The sequence below is a fragment of the Maniola jurtina genome, chromosome 4, assembly GCF_905333055.1.
Source record: "Maniola jurtina chromosome 4, ilManJurt1.1, whole genome shotgun sequence".
NCBI classification, from domain to species: domain Eukaryota; kingdom Metazoa; phylum Arthropoda; class Insecta; order Lepidoptera; family Nymphalidae; genus Maniola; species Maniola jurtina.
The window spans coordinates 9,662,789-9,686,654 of record NC_060032.1 but is presented as its reverse complement, the minus strand read 5'-3'; the positions used below and the strand labels follow the sequence as shown (position 1 = coordinate 9,686,654).

At 37.0% G+C, this 23,866-nt stretch overlaps 1 protein-coding gene across 4 annotated transcripts in view; it reads left to right on the top strand.

Moving 5' to 3' along the window:
• LOC123864529 (b(0,+)-type amino acid transporter 1-like) overlaps positions 1 to 19,040 on the top strand; it is a 32,423-nt gene extending 13,383 nt beyond the window's left edge. For 2 of the 4 annotated variants that reach the window (XM_045905023.1, XM_045905021.1), the window contains exons 2-13: positions 4,095 to 4,210; positions 6,465 to 6,561; positions 11,145 to 11,246; positions 11,955 to 12,061; positions 12,724 to 12,859; positions 13,570 to 13,695; positions 14,434 to 14,581; positions 15,294 to 15,521; positions 15,785 to 15,881; positions 16,354 to 16,503; positions 17,991 to 18,159; positions 18,878 to 19,040. In XM_045905023.1, the coding sequence (XP_045760979.1) occupies positions 4,095 to 4,210; positions 6,465 to 6,561; positions 11,145 to 11,246; positions 11,955 to 12,061; positions 12,724 to 12,859; positions 13,570 to 13,695; positions 14,434 to 14,581; positions 15,294 to 15,521; positions 15,785 to 15,881; positions 16,354 to 16,503; positions 17,991 to 18,159; positions 18,878 to 18,945 (1,544 nt within the window). In that variant the 3' untranslated portion in view covers positions 18,946 to 19,040. The remainder of the gene's footprint in view (positions 1 to 4,094; positions 4,211 to 6,464; positions 6,562 to 11,144; positions 11,247 to 11,954; positions 12,062 to 12,723; positions 12,860 to 13,569; positions 13,696 to 14,433; positions 14,582 to 15,293; positions 15,522 to 15,784; positions 15,882 to 16,353; positions 16,504 to 17,990; positions 18,160 to 18,877) is intronic. The other 2 variants (XM_045905024.1, XM_045905022.1) reach the window with 1 other exon arrangement.
• Positions 19,041 to 23,866: the final 4,826 nt, after the last annotated feature.

Below are 23,866 nucleotides of genomic sequence, written 5' to 3'. Positions count from 1 at the left end.
ATTAGTTTACATAATATTAAATTGACATCAACATATGAGTTTTTTTTGTCTTTAATGACTTTGAGAATGAAAAATGTTTCGTAGCAGTTTCGTACCTAGCACAAAAATAAGTAATCAAAGTACATTCCCTTAATCCGTGGTTCTCGCGGGATTTTTTAAACATACCTACTCGTATATCCACGCGGGCGAATCTCGGAACTACCTATATATCTAGTAAATGATGAATAGGTACCTACGTTATTTTTAATGTACATTGAATCTGTGTAGGCATGTATAAGTCAATGCATCTATCGGCAAGTTCAGTACAAATAATTGAGTTGACTTATAGATGCAACTCGGTATCTATAGAGGTACTTAGTTGTATACGTAGGTAGAATCGGCGTAAAAGAAGCATACCTGTAGCACAAGAGTCCAATAGATTTTAATTTTAATAAACGATTGTTACTGTCATGTTGCAACTACATTAAGGTTAACGTTAATGCCCAACAACGCCATAATTATCGCAATAATCAGCGCGTTAAACTGAGTGATCACATTATTTTGAACGGTTAACGTCTTATGCCAATGAACTGGGGCTTAAATCGTCTAACGCCAAACGGCATTGTGAATGCCGTTGTACGTTGATCGTTTAACGGCGAACGCCGTTGAACATCACGTTGTTGCCCGAGAATGTGGCCGGGACATTAGGGACACGTGAAATTTATTTTGACTGTTGTCTTGTTGAACTTGAATTTAAAACATTGCAGAAGCCCACCGCGCGTCGTCTTTTATTTTGGGGTTTCACGCATTCCTAACAGTATGTAACGAAATTCCACATGCAATTTCGGCGCATGGTCTCGGCAAAACTTCAGCCCATTTTCGCCGAAGCGAAAGGTTTAGCCGAAAGTGGCTTTTTTCGCCGAAGCCAAAGGTTCGATCGGACGCTATCTCAGTTTGACTATCAGTATCTCCACTAAGGAGCCAGCGACGAATTATCTAATGTTTCTTACATTGCTATACAGATGCTGTTATATTAAATGACCATAAATCATATCAAAATAAACGCTACATGTATGTTTATAATATTATACGTGTATATTGTAGTATGGTTCATAGCTACGTTTAATACTATATGACAAGGTATCTACGTGATGTTCAGACAGTAGGCTATGTTTTGGTTACATCGCGTCCGGCGTGTCAAGTGACTACAGCTTGCTTGCGTCATCTAATGAGATATTGGCCAGTGCCACTATAGGTAGGTATTTTACCGAATGTATCATATTATGTTCTTGGAATGTATGAAATTTTAAATTATTTGACGAGCAACACTTTTGTATTTAAAAATTTGCAGAAAAAATGTTCGGGGCACATATTTTATCCACAGTTACATACTTACTTTTTATTATAGCGTAGGTACGGTTTTTCTGCTCACTAGATTGGGTAGACTATGTCATATAGAAAAATGAAATCATTTTTATATGACATTCATTTTGATTTTTCAAAATGATTTGTTTTATTTCATACTAGCTGATGCTCGCGACTTCATCTACGTAGATTTAGGTTTTAAACTCGTGGGAACTCTTTGATTTTCCAGGATAAAAAATAGCCTATGTCAACAATAGCTATTCTCATGAAAATTGAAATCTGTACCCGTAGGTAGTCAGTAATAGACTAATAGATAAATAGATAGTAAGATAGATACATTTAAGGTTCCTACTTTAACTGTTTAGTAAGTTCAATTTTTTTAAACGACTTTTTAAAAATGAACAGTACTTAGGTGGTATTAGATTCAATTCTGCATAAATACCTACATATTACGAGTATATCTAACATAATATTATGATGATACGTAGGTACGTTTTACTACGTTGGTAAAAGAAACAATCATTAGTAAGCGGTATTTTATGAAAGCTTAGACGTCACATGATCAGGCGAATTGGACTTTATAACCTACTATTTTTAGATTTATGTATTAGGAAGAATTAAAACAATATAATTGAATATGATACGTGCTGAAATATAGGTAGGTATGCTTGTTGTACCATTTAATTTGTTCTACAAAGTAGCTACTTAAATGTTAGAAAAATTTGCTTTTAGCCTACGAATAATATTATTGTTATTCTTAGCTGTCAACATATTGGTTTTCTTCCACCACAGTCTGCGACACATACCTAATTGATGCTAGTTTTAAAATAGGTATCTAAACGGCTTTAACATCTCTGTCTCGGACAGCGATATAAGTGTTCCATAGATGCGGCGCTTTAAAGTAACAACATGTTTCGACGAACATCGGTGTCCACACTCCTATCAATCATTCCCAGCCACTTCCTTACCCTCTATAGATGCAATCTGTTTCTACGAATATAGATAAGTTGGAACAGACTATATAGTCCTACTAATAGTATATATCCAAATATTAGTACTTATAGTCTAAACTCAAATATAATAATTTAGAGTTATAGCGCAAGTTTATTTATACAAACGGACTGCGTCTAAAGTGTATTACGATTGACAGGAGTGCGGACACCGATGTTCGTTGAAAACTTGGAACAGGTTACTATGAAGCGCCACGCCGCATCTAGTGGAACATTTATATCGCTGCTCTCGGAGGTCTTGGTTGTTGGCACGTGCAACGCTATCATTGCTACTTTTTGAGCTCTTCAAAACCATTATCGAATAATTTATAGCTATTGAATAGTCACATTATTTTCACAAGCATTTTCACAAGGCGTACATTTTGCTTGCGGTGATTTCTTAATGTACACCTACTTATCTATTACAGGGATAACTCGAATTAAAAGCCGAATAAATAAATTGCAGAAAAAAGAGCGAGGAATTCTGCTAGTCGTTATTTCAATTATTTATGTTAATCGTTTTCACTTGCAACGTAATAACGTTGTTTTAATGAGTATTGTCTGTCGCAATACCTTGCGTGAGTATTCCTGGCCATCTTATTAAAAACAGAGTTGGGTTCGCGGTTGAATCAATTTTTTTGTTTGTTTGTTGGTTTATTGGTTTGACCTTCAATCATGCCGCCACGGAGCAACGTAACGTGATTTTTTGCGTGGTTATAGTTAAAGATTTGGAGAGTGACATAGGCTACTTTTTATCACAGAAAACAAAGAGTTCTCACGGGGCATTCAAAAGCCTAAATCCACGCGGACGAAGTTGTGGGCACCATCTTATATCTTATATTATCTTTTCTTTAGCTACCGTGCTCTGGGAACTTAGAATGTAATATGAAAATGAATATTTACTGATAAAAATCGAGTAATATAATTTTTGGGATATAGGTACGAAATCCAGACGTGGAAATTGGCCGTGCCGTACCGACGCAAACTGAAATCTACTTGCAGTTGTATTCAAAGTTCGCTATACAAGCTCTGCTTGCTAATGTTAATTAACCTGGCCATAACGACGAATTTATTTCAATTGTACTTATCTACCTGCTGCTACGAGCACTGCTACGGCCTACGATGCGTGGAAATTCGCTGGCCATTCAATAAAAAACGCGTTTTTGATCTAACCTCGACGGCTCAACGGTTGAGGAGTGGACTGAATTCCGAAAGGTCGGCGGTTCAAACCCCACCCGTTGCACTATTGTCGTACCCACTCCTGGCACAAGCTTTACGCTTAATTGGAGGGGAAAAAGAAGTAATAGTCATGATTAGCATGGCTAATATTCTTTAAAAAAACCAACCAAATACTTTTATGATTTCTCAATGGATTTCTCAATCATCGACCGATAAACATCCACTGCTAGACATAGATCTTTCGTAAGAACTTGCGCACTCCAGGGTCTTGCGCCGCCTGAACTAAGCAGCTCCTTGTGAGTCGCCTGATGTCGTCCGTCCACATAGTGCGGGGTCCTCCAACGCTGCACTTTCCGGTGCGAGGCGAGGTTGCCATTCCAGCACCTTGGGACCCCAACGTCTATCGGTTTTTCGAACTATGTGCCCTGCCAATCGCCACTACCCGTTGAGCTATGTCGGTTACTCTGGTTTTCCTACGGATTTCCACATTTCTGATTTGATCGATAGATTTCACACATACTAAATTACTGAGTAGACAATAAGGCCAATGATGAAGAGCTAAATTGTTTGTTTTGGTTGCAGGGGGCGCACGCGAAGGCGGATTGGTGTGGCGCGGGTGCGCCGCCAACTGCGACGCCGAAGACGGCGCGGCGGGAACACTCTCCGACGGCAACGCCAACCCAGGAGACAAGGTACAGGTCGTAACCTCTTCTTTACTGCTAGCTTATTCATCACACGCTACGGGTGTTGGGTTCATCTTCAATTTTGGTATAACGTATCTCCGTCGCTTTGTTCCGACGTGCATCATTATTAATGCATCGTGATAGATCGATCGCTTCGATGTATCACATATTTTGCGTGCTAGCTTACGATCATTATATTGTCAATTTCATAGGTCATTTTGTCTCATAACACATCTGTACTTTCCTCTAAATATGCCGAATGGAGTGCAGACTGCAATAAAAAATCATGGTTTGATAAATCATTTTATTTCATAACCAAGCAAAGAATGCTTAGCATCTTGATCCATGAGTTTATAAAAGGTCTCCGAATCTGTCCGATAATAAGCATTCGGCAGTCTTGAAAATGGATATGGAATATTTTAGCTAAGTACCTATATTTTATTTTTACTGCCCTCAGTCGCTACAGCATACGTCTACTCTGACTTTGCTGAGACATAAGACAGAGTTTACGTAAACGAGACGAGATCAAAGTACGCTCTATGGATTTCGCCTTAAATATTTCGCTAAGTGCCTCATAATTAGGTCGCATAAACATTCAGTACTAGAAGAGCTAATGGAAGCTTACCATTCCATATTTGCTTTGATAATAAAGTTCGTTGAACCTTTTCAATAGGTATAGGTAAAAAATACTAAGCAAATAATAAAGTCAAGTATTAACCTACTTTTTATTGCTTTATCATCATTTACACAGTCGCTGAGGTTAATTAAGCTTTGCATGCAAAAAATATGCAAATAAAGTAACGCTTATTAAATATAGGTACCCGTAATACGTGTATACCTAAGTACTTATATCAAAATATTATGCACTGTATACGCCTAGAGAAATGATAAATATCTTTAACCTTAACAGGGCTCTCTCCGTCACTCGCTTCATACAATCGTAGTTCCAATTTCATTTGAATATTAAGCAACCAAAGTCCATGAAAATTTGCAGACGTGACGGAGAGACCCCTCTTAACGACTTCTTTGTGAAATTAATCATGATAATATACGTTTATAGACCAGTGGACGTAGTTGTAAATCTAATACGTACCTATTACGTATGATGAGCCAAGAATGAATGATCAACTAAATTTTCTTCAGAATGTCAACGTGTCAACGACAAAAAAACGTGGGCAAAAAGTGATATTATTTTTATACATTTGGGCCAAGGAAAGTTTCGACTTACGAACAAAATATGTTTTTGTTGACCTGACCATACAAAAGACCTAATAATACTACTACTAATACTATTTATTTATAATAATACTACTTATTTATAAACTCTTTATCAATGTATTTTTTTACATTTAAATTTTACAACATTAGACTTATTTATTTAAAAGATTTAAAAAAAAAAGCAAGAATCTGATAGCTAATGATGTCTGCGTGCGTAGGAAGTTTCCTACGTAGTTATAATAGTATTATATAAGTAGATCTTACATTTATTTTGTTAATAGTACATTATAATTTATAGATATGAAAACTACAGAGAACCTAATAATATCCGTGGTGAGCTTATCCATACTCTGAAAGAACTTTTACTTTTCAGAATCTATTCTGAATGTCCTATCGCAATATGGCGTAGACCGTACCTCTTCTTCTTCCAGCCCTTATCCCATGCTATGTGGGGTCGGCACAACATGTCTTCCTCTTCCACTCTCTTCTGTCATCCATCAACTTATCATCTACCCCTTTTATACGCATATCCTCTTTCACGCAATCCATCCACCTTTTCTTTGGTCGTCCTCTTCTCTTTTCTGCATCCACATGCATATTTAACATTCTTCTAGTGATATGACTCTCTTCCCTCCGCATTACATGCCCATACCATGCCAGCCTATTACCGTACGGCGTAGACCGTACCCACATACTTAAAATAAGTTTTCGCAAATGGTTATTGCTTAAGGCTGGATTGACTATTATCGGCTTATCGTTCAGCCTCTCCACCTCAAGCTGCTCTACACCAGCTGTGAAATGCTCAAAACTATAAAAATTTAAATGCGCCCTAGCACCAATACGATAGTGGAAGGATGAGAACGAACTTTGGCTTTGCTTTGAGACAGCATATAGTGATAAAATAACTCTGTGGTGGATGATGCAGTGGTAGATACACTTGACGATTTAAAAGCACTTGTAAAAGTTTAATTGAATAAATATATTTAGAATTTAGAATTTTTTGAATAAGCGGATACTAGGTAAATAGTTCTAAAGTACTCGTCTCTTACAGTTGGAGGGGTCGGACGCAGCTCAGGACGACCCTGTTCACCTCAAGAGACGGGTGGGACTCTTCAGTGGGGTGGCTCTAATCGTCGGCACTATGATTGGTAAGTAAATGAATGTGAAGAGCAACCGCCGAGTTTCTTGCTGGTTCTTCTCGGTAGGAAGGGCATTCCGAACCAGTGGTAGATTATTTTCACGATTCAAAAGCACTTGTAAAAGTTTAATTGAGTAAAAATATTTTTACTTTTAATGTAATCTAAGAGGATCGTGTACTTATAAATTTTCATACAAAAAGCGATATAACGTTTTTCTCCCAGTAAATGTAGTCCATTTTTTATAATTTTTTGAAACTATGTAGATAGAACTATGCTCGTACATTTTAATTTTAAAGAAATATTGCTTACGCTAATAGTTACTAGCGTCTAAATATCCATATTTTTGACGTAAAATCTTTCTTGAGTATTTTTTATGTGACTGAACTAAAATACTAAAAAAATAAAACGTACGAGCCTAGATTAAGGTGTGCTGAATCTAATGAGACAAAAATTGTCTAATTTACTTCATAAATAAAATGTAGGCAAACGCCTAACTGGACTTAGAAAAAATTTACAACTAGACTATCCTCTTAAAAAATCATAGATCTTCTATTGATTGCTAAGTGAATGAATATAATCTATTGATAGGTATTGGGCATGCATTTAGGCCGTGTATTCGGGCAAGTGACTTGACTAACAAAATTAAATTAAATTCCTCCTTCGTCAGTTCAATTCGGCAATCGCGATATAAGCGAAGTGAGTTGTGCTCAATTGGCACAGTACAAAGCCATAAATTGAAGAATTTAATTGAACGGTAAAGTTAAGAAGTTAGTACGTTTATAGGTATTTATAAAACTTGCTGATGCCCGTTGCAATGCGACTCGCATTAGTCGCATGCCACCTTTTTCCACGCCATGTCACATATTTTCTCGTTTTAAATAAAGTTTGAGCAAAGACAAAGTTCGCTCTATAGATCTCAGGCTTTAGACTACCATCGAGGTGCTGGGGGACGACTCGGACACCAAACCGGAAGCATTTCATTTCACTATGTCAGAAAGCTTCGCGAAAATGTCAACATAGCATACTTACAAAGTTTCAAATCAATCGAATCTGAACGTAAACCGCAGTTTTTTTTATGAAAGATGCGCGAACGCATACATAACGAACAGATAGACAAACAATTTACGTTAATCTAAATCTAGCTGATGCTCGTCAAGTACCCTGATGTTTTAACGTGATGAGCGCACAGACAGGGATACAGACAAACAAACAAAACTGTTGACTAAAAAGGTACTCTTTAACGTTAATTTATCATATCCTTCAATTTATCCAGTTACAGTTTCAGCAGGCAAACAAATGTTCGACCTATAATAATCAACTGTGTGTGCAAATTAGACATCTGCAGTTTTGTTAAGTAAGTAGGTAGATAGTATTTATTTTGACAATATTAGCTTAAAGTTTACGCAAAACTTATCCTCACAGATGTGTTTGTTTAACAAACGTGTTACAAAGAATAACTTAAGTAGGTTTCTAAGCATAAAGTCCTACATAGTCAATAGTAGATCTTAAACAAACGAAATAATACTAATATTATGTTAAATAATATCTATTTACTTATATATTACGAGTATTTATATGTTAGGTATTTATTTATACCTATGAGGTAAGTATATCCTTGCATGACTACCTACCTACCTACATAGGAACGTAACTATGTACCCATTTTTATACTACGTTTATTGTCTCGGACAACCTAATCAATCGCCTAAGATCAAAACTTACATGCATATGCCCTAATACTTGGTAATAGGTACATGTCTACAAATAAGTAGCTTTAAATCAAAACACAAAAAATAAATATGAGACTTCTAAGTAATATAATTACATGGGAAAATGAACTCTCGCTAACGTAATGAAAATAAAACATTGCGGTCATTATATTATACCTACCTATGTACCTAATGAAATGCAATATCATAAACTATGCACATAATGGTTGTTTGCTGAAGGTACACCTCAGTAATTGCAATTGACACCTTTTATATATAGGGAAGTCCGGGAGAGTTGAACCGCTTTTTGCTTAAAGTGTCGTATTTTTTAACCCCCGACCCAAAAAGAGGGGTGTTATAAGTTTGACGTGTGTATCTGTGTATCTGTGTATCCGTGTATCTGTGTGTCTGTGTATCTGTGTATCTGTGTATCTGTGTATCTGTGTATCTGTCTGTGGCATCGTAGCGCCTAAACGAATGAACCGATTTTAATTTAGTTTTTTTTGTTTGAAAGGTGGCTTGATCGAGAGTGTTCTTAGCTATAATCCAAAAAAATTGGTGCAGCCGTTTAAGAGTTATCAGCTCTTTTCTAGTTTTCTTGTATAAAAGAAGGTTACATAACCGTTAGGTTCATAATATTATGTCAATTGACAAATGTCAAGCTGTCAAGATGGACGTTGCCTAAATACATAATTACTTATTTGAAAATAATGTTTTGGAAAACTCAGATACTTTGTATCGTCGGGGGTGTTATAAATTTTTAATTTATACTTGTTTATATATGAGGCTTAGTGATTCAATTGTAATTATAAACAGTAGCTTATTTATTTAGGATTACTTATGCATTATTACTTTTTCGAAATTATAATACTGAAATATGTTATATATATTTGAATGAAAAATGGGATTTGGGTCAACTCTCCCCACCCCGAGGGACACTTGAACCGGGGTCTGGGGAGAGTTGAACATAGCATTTTAAAGGGGAAAATAAAAACATTTTGTAGCTTAAATTACAGATATATTAAACAAAACATCACAAAATGAAATTAAATTATAAATAAACATAGCTATTGCTTTTCTTATAAAGAAAAAACTGATGTGAGTCAGACTCGCGCACTCGGATTTTTTTCCCAACATTTTGCACGATAAATCAAAAACTATTATACATAAAAATAAATAAAAATCTGTTTTAGAATGTGCAAGTAAAGCCCTTTCATATGATATCCCACTTGGTATAGTTATCTTATTTTGAAAATTGAAACACATTATTTTTTTAATGATGTAACCACAAATTCGCGGTTTTCAGATTTATTCCTGTACTTGTGCTATAAGACCTACCTATAAGGGTTCCGTTTTTCCTTTTGAGGTACGGAACCCTAAAAAAAGAAAATTTCAACATATTCTTTAACATTCCACAATCAATATAATTATTAAACATTTCACCAACAAAGTTAAATATATAACGTTTCTTTAATCAAATTTGTTGATCTTTCTTAACCTTTTCATCAATATCTTGTGTAACTCCTACGCATATCTCATGGACATAATATCTTCGGCATAAACCACATAAACGTATAGTCATAATTTCTTCTGATGTGCAAACAAAACAATACCAACGATCATTCACGTCAGGAATTCTGCAAAATCATTATTACTGGAACTATCAGCATCTATCAGCGTACGCAACATCTTCACAAATCTCTTCACACTCGTTTTCACTATCATCATTAACATTTTTATTTTTTTAGCCTTTTCCAGTTTTCTTTCTCTGGGCCTTTTGTTTCGGACCTTCTTTAGTTTCAAAGTTTTCTTTCTAAATTTCTAAATTTATTAAATAAAATTTCAAATTTTCGCATACAAACACTAAAGAGGGAGACATGAACCACTGGTCATATCTCCCGCACCCGCCATGGTTCAACTCTCCCGCATATACTACTTTGACATTAAATTTTACTCACAGAAAAAACAATCAATCTTAGCAAAAAAATACTTAGCACATGTCAAACTACAATAATCAGGCAGTACAATAGTAATAACACACAATACGTAACTCTATAAACACGGCCGCAATCTCAAAAATACATAAATTAATAAAATTTACTCCGTCGTAACAAAAACACTTTTCCGAGCCTGATAGCCAAACAAACCGGCCATTGTAAAAAATGGCGGCGCGCTAGTTATTGGCCTCCCACGCTTTACCAATGACCGTCTTGACGTTTCATTAGCGCGAAATTTAAGCTGAATTTTAAAAGGTGGTTCAACTCTCCCACCTGAGCAAGTCTCCCGGACTTCCCCTACACTTAGGTAGGTACCTAGGTACTCTTTATGCGTTTGGAATAGGTACTCTTCCGAATCCGAGATAAGTTTTCCTCATTCTCACAACCCAACTCATACAAACAATTCATAGGCGTATTCTAGCCTATTCTCTTTGGCTACGTAAGTTATCACTTACCTATCAGGAGAGATTGTGGCCAAGAGATTGCCTCTAGGTATATATTGAGAAAAAAAAGTTGCCTAAGTAGCTAGGCAAATTAAAACTTTTAGAAGTGTTTTTGAATTCTTTTCAAAATCTTTTTAAACTTGTTTAAGGCAAGTCAATAATTGGATAAGGAACTTTATTATATAAGTGTAAATTAAAAATTTATAACACCCCCGACAAGTGAAGTTTACAGTAACTAGAAAAGAGCTGATAACTTTCAAACGGCTGAACTGATTATCTTGGATTATAGCTAAGAACACTCTCGATCAAGTCACCTTTCAAACAAAAAAAACTAAATTAAAATCGGTTCACTAGTTTAGGAGCTACGATGCCACAGATAGAGATCTTTTTGGGTTGGGGGTTAAAAATATTAAAGGAATATGAATTGTATTGATTTTTTTTAGGTTCTGGAATATTCGTGTCGCCCTCTGGGCTTTTGGAGCGCACAGGCTCAGTGGGCATAAGCTTCATCATATGGATGTCGTGTGGCCTGCTCTCACTGCTTGGTAAGTTATGTTCATTGAAAAATAAAAGAGAAAATAACCGTAACTTTCTAGGGCTAGGCGCAAGTATAAATCGGAACCTAGCGCTTCATTTGACAGAATTTTCCCCAGCAGCATTCACGGAATTTTCACTTCATTGAACTATCATTTACCACATCAAGGAGTCGATTGATTGACAATACTTACAATATGCTGGCTTGTCTACTTTGTTTCGCTTTTCACTGGCAACTGCTCGTACTACGGCCACGCGGCCTGCGATTCCAATTTACAAACTAAAAGACCCGTTTATATTTTTGTGAGGTTTTCAATTTTACCATACCTACTACCTACTGTTGTAATGTTAGCCATCTTGACTATTGCCTACCGTGCCTAAGAATTTGCACTTTTTTAGATGCACCAATAATAGATTTATTATTTTAGTAAAAAGATAGAAGAAAATTATTTATTTTGAACTACCACAAAAAATTTATAGGTAGGTAATTACAAAAAAATATACACAGTCCAAGTGATTATAATGGACATGGTGCCCAAGAAACTGGCCCTATTGCCTCGCTGGATGGCCAGGCATAGCCGTTGGGCCAAATAAGCGCCAGCTGGTCACCTGACGGCCCTGATGCGTGGATCAATTTCTGGGACACGATATTAATAAAATTTTCACTTTTCATTTTTTTAAAGTTTCGCTTGCATAATGCGAATATTAACAATGCACAGGAGCGCTCGCATATGCGGAGTTAGGAACGATGAATACGTCCTCTGGAGCGGAGTACGCGTATTTTATGGACGCCTTCGGAGGACCCCCTGCATTTCTGTTTTCATGGGTAAGTAATTATTTTTCTAACTGGAATTTGTCGTTTACATAGTCATTCTATTTTCCCGTGGAACTGAGATAAACGTAGCCTACCAATGTACCTATAAGTACCTATGTCTTCAATGACCTATGATTTGAATCAATAAAAATTGTTAGAGGTAGAATTGAACAAAGGTTACAGCTTACTTATTTATTCTAATGATTTATAGCTTTAATCACGTCTCTCAGAAAATAGAGTTAGGTACCTCAAGCTTGTCTATTTTGAAATGATGCGCCCCACCATCGCAATTTACATATCTAAGTCAACAAAATTATGTAGTGGGGCGCGTCATTTCAAAATAGACAAGCTCTACCTAGGTACATACTCGTATATTATGGTAGATATTATTGAAATATTATATTTTACACCCTTTGCTGACTGCCCTTAGAGACTTGATTAGCAAGCGCCCGGGCGTGCGGACTGGACGTCGCCGTTGTGAAGATAAAATGTGGAATTATATGGAAAGTCTTCTTTCCATTGAATTCTATACATTACGAGGCGTGCGGCCCCGAGCTTGTTGTATTTCGTTCCATAGAGCGCCATAAATGTTTTCACAGCGTCTTGGGGCACTTGCTATCCAATCCTTTAACATTTATACAAACTCTTCTTTTGAAAAAAAATTATCACTGTAGGTATCTACACTAGTGCTGAAGCCTTCCCAGATGGCCATCATCTGTCTGAGCTTCGCGAAGTACGCCGTGGAACCGTTTGTGTCGGAGTGCGAGCCGCCCCACGCGCTCGTCAAACTGGTGGCCGTCATCTCTATTGGTAATTCTGTTTTATTGAGCTCACGTAACGAAATAGTCTATTCAAATGCTAACGGCCAGTCCAGAGTCGAATGAGTCGAATATTGTAACTCTATCTCAAATTATGTTTCCGAAAGAATTGTCTTTCCATACAACAGTCAATATTGCTATTAGGCTCAAGGCACATTGGCGAAGAGAGCATGTTTCAAAGGAGAGAAAAGTTTCAAAAGCCGAAACTCAAAACTGCGACGCGACATCGTCGACGCTTCGCAAAAATTTCTGATTGGGTACAATATAATTCGCGTCGCAAGACATTTCATTCATCCTGCAAGAAGTTTCGATATACGAAATATCGCAGTGCGGCTGTACGCTTTGCGAATGCGCGTCGTGGTTTTGTGTTTGTCATTGTGAAACAAAATAAAACTATGACAATGTGCCTTGAGCTTTAGTTCAATTTGATCATTTAGAAATTTCCAACTAAGTATACCAACAAAAGAATACCTAATAATTAATAGTAGGTACCCACCTTATTCACCTACACAGTAAAATGTAAGTAGTTAGAACATTGGGAATTTATCCATAAAATGACAGATCTATGTAATCTACATATACCTGTTATTTTAGTTTACTTTATCTTGTTGGAAGTTTCTATGATCCAAGTAGGTATAGATATTTATTTATGTTTGTGTGTTTTGTTTCATGCACTTAACAGAAGTTTTCTACCAATTCTAGTAATGATACTGGCGGTCAACTGCTACAGTGTGAATTTAGCGACGAATGTCCAAAACATCTTTACTGCGGCCAAATTGGTAGCGATTGCGATAATCGTCTGCGGGGGAGCTTACAAGTTAGCATTAGGTAATACACGCCACAACGCAGCTACAACTCATCATCACTTGTTGTAAGGTCTGCTACACGAACTGAAGCCTCGCCTACGTCAGTAAAAATTTGCGTTCTGCGTCGTGGTCGGTGAAAATTATTGCCTCAAAGCACTCTTTAGTGTGGACTCGATAATAATTACTTACTCAAATGAAATTGTCGTGTACCGGAACAGCAAGCAATACGTATAACACCCCATCACCACGTAACCCAATAAACATCATGTTAGTGTCCTTCAGAGACACACGCACTCCAAATTTCGACACCTGCAAAGCATCCTCAGGAAGTTTCCTATTTCATGCTCAAGACTCTACAATGATACACGATTGTTGATATGTTGCGTGCTGGTGGTGATGCGAATTGTAAATTTTTCCTGTATGTTAAGTAGCAGGAGAGTGGGGAGGGTATAGTACAAATTGCAATGCTGTAAGTTGCACCATACATCATGTAGATTTTTCGGGTTCTACCGGATTATAGCAAAATAAGCTTATTGTTTCTCGTGTTTCAAACTCAAAATAACGTTTGCTTCTACAAACGTGGCTATGCTTCGCAGTGTAGCAGACTCCTTACGCTTCATCGTAATAAATACAATCATTAAACTTTTGTCATCATAAATATCAATGGTATATACGATCATCTAATTGCTTAGTGTTAAATCATAATGGGTATTTTGGTATACGCGAATAGACTGACAGGAGGTTGTGTCGTATGGTGCAGGTAATACGCGACATTTACAGGAGCCCAACTTCGCCAGTAGCACGGCGACGCTGGGCAACATCGCCACAGCCTTCTACACCGGCCTCTGGGCCTACGACGGCTGGAATAACCTTAACTATGTCACCGAGGAAATTAAAAACCCCTCCAGGTCAGTGTTACTTTATTTATTTCATATAAAACTAATTATTTACTCCTTACTTTATAGCTACTGGGTGCGTTATTATCTAACTGAGCGGAAACGAGTTTAGTCTAGGTATTATAGTAGTAGAGATTCCACTCCGCTCGTCTCCATTTCGTCAATCGATACGCACCCTAAGAATTTCAGTGATAGAGACGATGTCGACAGAATCGAGTGGTTTATGGAAACGTCGAAATACCAAAAGTATTGCTTGCAGTAGTTAGGTACCTAAGGCTACTACCAGTTGCTAGAATTGAGTGGAGCAAACTGGTAATCCATCTTTATTGGATGCACAGAAAAAATGACACATAAATCAATTTATTTCAAATATTATTATTATTCGCTATAAAAATAGCAACAAATCAACAATTTTATTTCTCTATCCCATTTCAAAGCAACCTTTCTCTGAATATAATAACCAGCATCCCCAGTCAAGCCCGTAACACTATGTGCAACGCACTGGTATAAATGTGTAATAAACGTTGGCCGTCATGTCGGTCACAGAGATGACCGAAAGCGAGGCCGTAGCCTTTGGCGTAGCCAATGGTATGACTTCTCTCACGATCAATATATTATTATCGACATCCTATCAGCTAACTTGTTTTTTTGTCCTTCAAATTTTGCTCCAAGTACACATAAATAAGAGCTAACCGAGCACCAATTTCTTAATACTATTTTAAAGGAACCTCCCTCTGAGTATAATAATCGGCATCCCCCTGGTGACGCTATGCTACGCGCTCGTGAACGTGTCGTATTTGGCGGTCATGTCGGTCAGCGAGATGGCCGACAGCGAGGCCGTGGCCGTCACCTTTGGCAACCGCCTCCTTGGCCCAATGGCTTGGCTGATGCCCCTGGCAGTCACTATATCTACCTTTGGATCGGCGAACGGGACTCTGTTTGTTGCGGGCAGGTGAGTTTTCCTTCCTACATTTTTTTTTTTGCTTTTATCTGTGCACATTTTTTTGGTTAATGGTTGTACTTCAGTTCAAGATTTGCTCAAAGTTTGTAGGACAACAAACAGTCCATTTAGGACTTGAAAATTTCGGATCTCAATCTTTAGTAAATGCTAAGCTATTAACTTGTTATATTATAGGTACTTATTTGATCTTTGAAACATTGGTCCTTCAACCCGGATTTTTCATCAAGTCCACTGAAAATTTTTTAATTTTCCAGGTTATGCTTCGCCGCGTCTCGCGAAGGACATTTGTTGGATATCTTGTCGTATGTCCACGTCCGTCGTTTTACACCTGCTCCAGGGCTGATATTCCATGTAAGTTCTCCCCCAACGCACTTATTTATTCATTAAATCCATACTTTTCATAGCATAACATGAAGAATAAACGTCAAAGCATATTTGTAACACGCCACATGTCCCGATGATAAGAGACATGCACGAGATTCATGTTGACTCAAATCAATCCGTAGCGTTTTATATTATAGCTCCCTTTGCTTTAGCGGTTTAAAGTCGTACTACAATTTACCAAGTTTCCACTTTCGATTCAAACTCGACCGTTTGGAAAACTCCAACTAAGGGATTTAAAACGATTGGTATCCAGTGTTACCAGAGTGTGCCCGACTCAACGATATGAGTGTTTGGTTTAAAGTTTGGAATTTATTTCTACCTGTGACCCGAATGAGGGCGATATTTTAGAAATGAAAATATGTTTTGTATTTATTAGTATAATTTCTTTGAAACTTTAGGTTCTTATCACAATTATTTTGTTTTCATTTAATAATTCCAGTCCCTGATAGCGGTGGCGATGGTGCTGTACGGCACAATCGACTCGCTGATCGATTTCTTCTCGTTCACGGCGTGGATCTTCTACGGCGGCGCCATGCTCGCACTCATCGTCATGCGCTACACGAAGCCCCTCGCGCCTAGGCCCTATAAGGTTACACTTTTTCTTTTTTTTTTCTAACTCGTATTCTTAACGTAGCATGTACGGTCAGCCTCTCAGAATTCGAGTAGCAATTCCGCGAAACTATCAAAAACCTGTCGCACTTAGGTATGAACTTTTTCTATAAACACGCCACACACACCTAACGCATGTGCATAAACCGTGCCACGCGAATATTATGATCATAAAGGTGCAAAACGACTTACGGCCTTTGACTGTATATCATCATCATGATCAACCCATCGCCGGCCCACTACTGAGCACGGGGCTCCTCTCAGAAGAAGCATTGTTACCAAAAAGTACAATAGTACATACAAAAAAAATGCGATGCATGTCACTTAAAAATTTCATGCCGTGCAATAGGTAGGTACCTATCTAATAGATTTACCTACAGCCTACTTCTTGAAGTAGGCTGTAGGTGTAACCTAAACATGTGTTATGCTTATCCGTGAGTTAAGTAGACCATTTCTGCCCGGTGTAAAAATGCACTAGGTATCTACCTACTTAAGTTTTTCACTAATATACTCGTAACGAGCCAAGACATAAGAGCGGCCAAACACGAGCTGCTCTGCTTACAGCAGTCATTGCTTCAAGTTATGAAGTTAAATTTCCTATTGTGATACACAAGACCAATCGAGTTAACCTGTGGAAGGGGGTCTTGCAAGTTACTATACTCATACCCATAACCAATTTCTACGCAGTTCGTACTAGAACGCTAAATTGCGTGATTGCTAATTCCTTGCCAGTGGAGTGCTAACTAAATTTAATTAGGTAAACGCTTACTGGTACCTACCTACCTATTCATTTAACCAATTTGTATTTTGTAGCCTTTGCAGTGCAGTTAGGAAATAGTCAATCAAATTAGTGAAGGAAATAATCGTGGTTAATAGCCGTTCTCTCGATAAACCAATTTCATGAAAAACGTGTAAAAATTCAGATTGGCGTAACGAAATGCTATTCGTTATTAGACTTTGATCGTGACATTGAAAAATAGCTGGGGAGCCATGTCGAATAATGTGACGTCATACTCTTTACTAGTGACGTGCCTACTTAATTATAATCACTAATCATGTAGGTAGGTATGTAATGTATAATCAAGTACGCCTCTTTATTACTATGTACTTATCAATATTTCTATTTTTCTATTGACAAATGTTATGACGACGACGGTTAATTTCTTAAACTTGGACACTTTCAAGTAAAAATTTTTATATAAACCTGTGAAGATGATACTGCCATTGGCGCAATTAAAATACCATAAGCCTATATTCTCGTATTAGTTTGCAAATTGCGAAAAACCAGATTAAATTTGAATTTCGCGGGTAGGACCTGAGTCATGCCCCTTAAGTAGATTATTTACTGCAACCGTATGTACATATCTGAGTACGGAATCCTAATTTTTATCATTTGTTGTTTCCCTGTTCGTGATCTGTTATATAGGTACAGTATATTTATACCCTCTAAAACAAAAATAATTTCAGGTGCCAATAATAATCCCGTACGCGGTGCTGCTGGTGTCGGCGTACCTGGTAGTTGCGCCAATCATCGACAAGCCGCAGTGGGAGTACCTGTACGCGGGCGGCTTCATCCTAGGCGGCCTGCTGGTCTACGTGCCCTTCGTCAAGTGGGGCTACGAGCTGCCTTTCATGGGTGAGGTCACGTCTTCATATCTTGCTTTAAAAACCCGACTTCCAATAGACTGAGACCCATTCAGTGATAGGTCTAACTACACTAGTGAACTTTCAATTTGCGTTAGACGCATATACTACGCCTGAGATCTATAGAGCGCACTTTCACTTTGCTAAGACTTAAGCTTCAGTTAAAATGAGATAGATTTATGTTACTGATATAGCGCTGTCTCGTTTTAACAGTGTCTTAAATCTGAGCAAAATCAAAGTGCACTCTATAGATCTCAGACTAAGAGTAACTACCCAGACGTGTATACCGTGCGCATGCGTCGTGTTCGCTCGCAATAGTCGCAAATCAAACATTGAGGTTCACGCAATAACGACACACTCTCTTGCTTCCTGTCTACGTTTGTGACGCACACGTAACATGCGCAACTTTTTAAAACTATGCGTAGACGCATGCGCCATTGGATATATGCTTTGCATCGGCAGCGTACCGACATAACGCGTACCTCTTCGTATGTTGAAACGCAATTTGAAAGCACATCAGCTAGACCAATAGAGCGTATTTTGATTGCTCAGACTTTACTTAGAGTTAAAATCCGTCCGAGAAATAAAATCCACCAAAATCCGTCTTCAGAATTGAACTATAATCGGCTTCAGAGTGGTAGCAGTCGGGTCCAAGCTCATGTTACTCATTTTAAAGGTATCCAAGTTAACTGTTTGTTTTTTTTTTTCAGATAAAATAACAGTATTTTTGCAAATGGTGTTGGAGGTTGTGCCAACGTCTACGACTTTCGAATACTAAGTCCGCGCTGGACTTTAAAAAAGCATTTGGTAATACTTGAGTATTTTAGGCTCTGGTTAATGTTCGAGCTTTCAAGAGCTTAGGAATCAGATGGCTGGAAAAATCATTCTTTTTGTTTGGGCTATTGAAATTAATGTCAATGTCAAAGTTTTATTTTAGAGTAGACAACAGGTTTTGTTTGAAAAATACTTAGATATTTTCTTTACTACTTTTCTAGCTGAAACTCAAGGAAATGATTTGCCATCTGCAGGGTTATGCTGTATCTCAGTGGCACACTAATTTCGTGAAAATTTCTAATAATTAAATGTCAAACTCAAATTTTCTATTCGCTAACGTCAGTTTTTAACCAAGATGACGTCATAGACAATGACTCTCGATCATAGCCATTAATGGGATGGAATAGAAACCGGAAATGCTTTTTCACGTATGTTTTCGTATCGATAGTTTTTAAAACTCTATTCACTAAGCAAAAATGACAGTTTGTAGTTAGAAACTTTATTAGGTGGCTACAATCGTTTTAACAACTAGTCGGGACCAGTGTTTTGCGACTCGCCACTATAATCCGTCCCTTTTATAGAGGTAATAATTTTTTAGCAATCTCAACGAATGTAGAGATGTTTTAATTTCGAAGGATTTTTATTAATTACAAATCGGCTGAATTCCGTTCGGTTTTTCAGAAAAATATATTATAATAAAAAATTGATACACAAGTTTAAAAAAATCTATTCAAAGTATGCTCCTGAAAAAAGCTTATTATACAATCGAAGATTATGTAAATGACAAAAAAGCTTGGATTTGATGCGCTCCAGCAATACACGGCGCTGCAATTGTTTGTATACAGTATGGCATATTATTGTAAATTGTACATTTGAAAAGAGCAACCGCCGACTTTCTTGCTGGTTCTTCTCGGTAGGAACAGCATTCCGAACCAGTGGTAGATTATTTTGACGATTCAAAAGCACTTGTAAAAGTTTAATTGAATAAAAATAATTTGAATTTGAATTTGAATTTTGATACCTAGTACCTAGGTACTTACCTATTAGTTGTAAAAAGGTAAGTAATATAAAGTAAGGTTGGTTCGTCGGAGTTAAATTATTGTTATTTTGTAAGCAAGTAGGTACTATATTTTGTGGTTATGTTAATGTTGTAGATAATAATTTAAAAAAAATATGGCTCGTGCCGTATTGATGGGGCATGCTGAAGAGCAGCGCCAACAAAAGGCGCTACGGGTCCACAGGCGCAGGCTGCGCGATATGTATAACGGATAACCCAATGGAGCTGCCAGACACAGAGTTCATTGCGAACTTTCGTTTGAGCAAGGCTGGCTATCAGCAGGTGTTAGAGGAACTCGGGCCTCACCTCCAAGCCGCTCGACGAAGGACAGCTGTTCGCATTGAACTAAATGTAAGTCTCATGTAGGTACTAAAGTACCTATTTTCTATCTTTGTACCTATTCTACTCCCTTTACAACCTCTCGCACTGCCAAGGGTCACTGGTAGAGATCTCTTATAGAGTGCTTCTCTGTCCACTTTTACTTTCTTTGTCTCTTAATTGTTACAACTTTCTGGTACAAAATAAAATAACAAATAAAAATAAAATTCTGATATTTATATTGAGGAAGAAAATATTGAGATTAATTTAACACAAAAATTGGATATTGTATTTATTGCAGATCCTAGCAGCTCTGCATTTTTATGCCATGGGTACATATCAGCGCCCAATGGGGACATCACATCTTGCAGCCTGGTTTCCTAGAGGCCCTCCAGCGTATCGACCCATCGCAATATCGCGATGGGTCTCTGTAAACTCAACCAAGAGTTCGAATTGGCGCACAGAGACTTTTCTTCTTGGAGGCATCTAAATAGACAAAATATGCTTCATGATTTCGTTCAAATTGTGTGCTGAAGGAATAATTAGGTAGGTACACAATAAAAGCACTCAAGAATACTGTAATTCTATAGTCATTCTATAGTCATAATTCAAAGTTAGGTACTACAAAACACTAATCTATGCAAAACACAAAACCGTTTAAATTCAAGTCAAAGTTCAAACTGATGTAATGTCAATGTCAAATGTCCAAAGATAATAATTAAAAACTAGTCGAAGTCGTACAATTTAAAAAGTCTTTCATTTCTACTACGCTACCTTTCAGGCAGAGATATTTAATTTGGCCATATAGAGTCGATAAAATACGCTACTATGTTAATGTTGGCCAACTGCCAAGTGTTAGATACTCGTAATTAGTTAGCCACGCATTCGATACGGAATAGAAAAACACGTGACCTAAATTTCATGGATTTCTAACTGGACTCAGTGTCTAACGAAAACTTTCAAAGATACAGCATAACCCTGCTGCATGGCTATTCTGTATCTTTGAAAGTTTTCGTTAGACACTGAGTCCAGTTAGAAATCCATGAAATTTAGGTCACGTGTTTTTCTATTCCGTATCGAATGCGTGGCTAACTAATTACGAGTATCTAACACTTGGCAGTTGGCCAACATTAACATAGTAGCGTATTTTATCGACTCTATATGGCCAAATTAAATATCTCTGCCTGAAAGGTAGCGTAGTAGAAATGAAAGACTTTTTAAATTGTACGACTTCGACTAGTTTTTAATTATTATCTTTGGACATTTGACATTGACATTACATCAGTTTGAACTTTGACTTGAATTTAAACGGTTTTGTGTTTTGCATAGATTAGTGTTTTGTAGTACCTAACTTTGAATTATGACTATAGAATGACTATAGAATTACAGTATTCTTGAGTGCTTTTATTGTGTACCTACCTAATTATTCCTTCAGCACACAATTTGAACGAAATCATGAAGCATATTTTGTCTATTTAGATGCCTCCAAGAAGAAAAGTCTCTGTGCGCCAATTCGAACTCTTGGTTGAGTTTACAGAGACCCATCGCGATATTGCGATGGGTCGATACGCTGGAGGGCCTCTAGGAAACCAGGCTGCAAGATGTGATGTCCCCATTGGGCGCTGATATGTACCCATGGCATAAAAATGCAGAGCTGCTAGGATCTGCAATAAATACAATATCCAATTTTTGTGTTAAATTAATCTCAATATTTTCTTCCTCAATATAAATATCAGAATTTTATTTTTATTTGTTATTTTATTTTGTACCAGAAAGTTGTAACAATTAAGAGACAAAGAAAGTAAAAGTGGACAGAGAAGCACTCTATAAGAGATCTCTACCAGTGACCCTTGGCAGTGCGAGAGGTTGTAAAGGGAGTAGAATAGGTACAAAGATAGAAAATAGGTACTTTAGTACCTACATGAGACTTACATTTAGTTCAATGCGAACAGCTGTCCTTCGTCGAGCGGCTTGGAGGTGAGGCCCGAGTTCCTCTAACACCTGCTGATAGCCAGCCTTGCTCAAACGAAAGTTCGCAATGAACTCTGTGTCTGGCAGCTCCATTGGGTTATCCGTTATACATATCGCGCAGCCTGCGCCTGTGGACCCGTAGCGCCTTTTGTTGGCGCTGCTCTTCAGCATGCCCCATCAATACGGCACGAGCCATATTTTTTTTAAATTATTATCTACAACATTAACATAACCACAAAATATAGTACCTACTTGCTTACAAAATAACAATAATTTAACTCCGACGAACCAACCTTACTTTATATTACTTACCTTTTTACAACTAATAGGTAAGTACCTAGGTACTAGGTATCAAAATTCAAATTCAAATTCAAATTATTTTTATTCAATTAAACTTTTACAAGTGCTTTTGAATCGTCAAAATAATCTACCACTGGTTCGGAATGCTGTTCCTACCGAGAAGAACCAGCAAGAAAGTCGGCGGTTGCTCTTTTCAAATGTACAATTTACAATAATATGCCATACTGTATACAAACAATTGCAGCGCCGTGTATTGCTGGAGCGCATCAAATCCAAGCTTTTTTGTCATTTACATAATCTTCGATTGTATAATAAGCTTTTTTCAGGAGCATACTTTGAATAGATTTTTTTAAACTTGTGTATCAATTTTTTATTATAATATATTTTTCTGAAAAACCGAACGGAATTCAGCCGATTTGTAATTAATAAAAATCCTTCGAAATTAAAACATCTCTACATTCGTTGAGATTGCTAAAAAATTATTACCTCTATAAAAGGGACGGATTATAGTGGCGAGTCGCAAAACACTGGTCCCGACTAGTTGTTAAAACGATTGTAGCCACCTAATAAAGTTTCTAACTACAAACTGTCATTTTTGCTTAGTGAATAGAGTTTTAAAAACTATCGATACGAAAACATACGTGAAAAAGCATTTCCGGTTTCTATTCCATCCCATTAATGGCTATGATCGAGAGTCATTGTCTATGACGTCATCTTGGTTAAAAACTGACGTTAGCGAATAGAAAATTTGAGTTTGACATTTAATTATTAGAAATTTTCACGAAATTAGTGTGCCACTGAGATACAGCATAACCCTGCTGGTCTAGGGACTTACTTTGATTTGAATTTAAGTCCTGACATCCTGTAATTGGGTTTCTCAGGAATCTAACATTCGGCCCGTTCAGTATAATATTGTGTATTAAATAAATTATTTTTTGACTGATATAACAGGTTCCTTTTTATATTTTTAAAAATGTCTACGAGAAATTAAATTAATATAACATTTAATATTTTATACTGTTGTTGATTTTTATGCATAGGTATAAAATATTCTTCATTCTTTTACCAGGGGTCCTGAGCAATAAACTAATGTTTTAGTACTTATTGCCTCAAATTGTGTTAGCTCTTTCATTTTTTGAAAATTGAACAGTTAAACTAAGAATGTTTTATATTTTTGAATTAATATTATAAAACATACGAAGATCTGAAAATATTTACAAGGCCATGCATTACATAAAATAATTACAAAAATTGTATTCATTCATGTTTTTTTTAATAT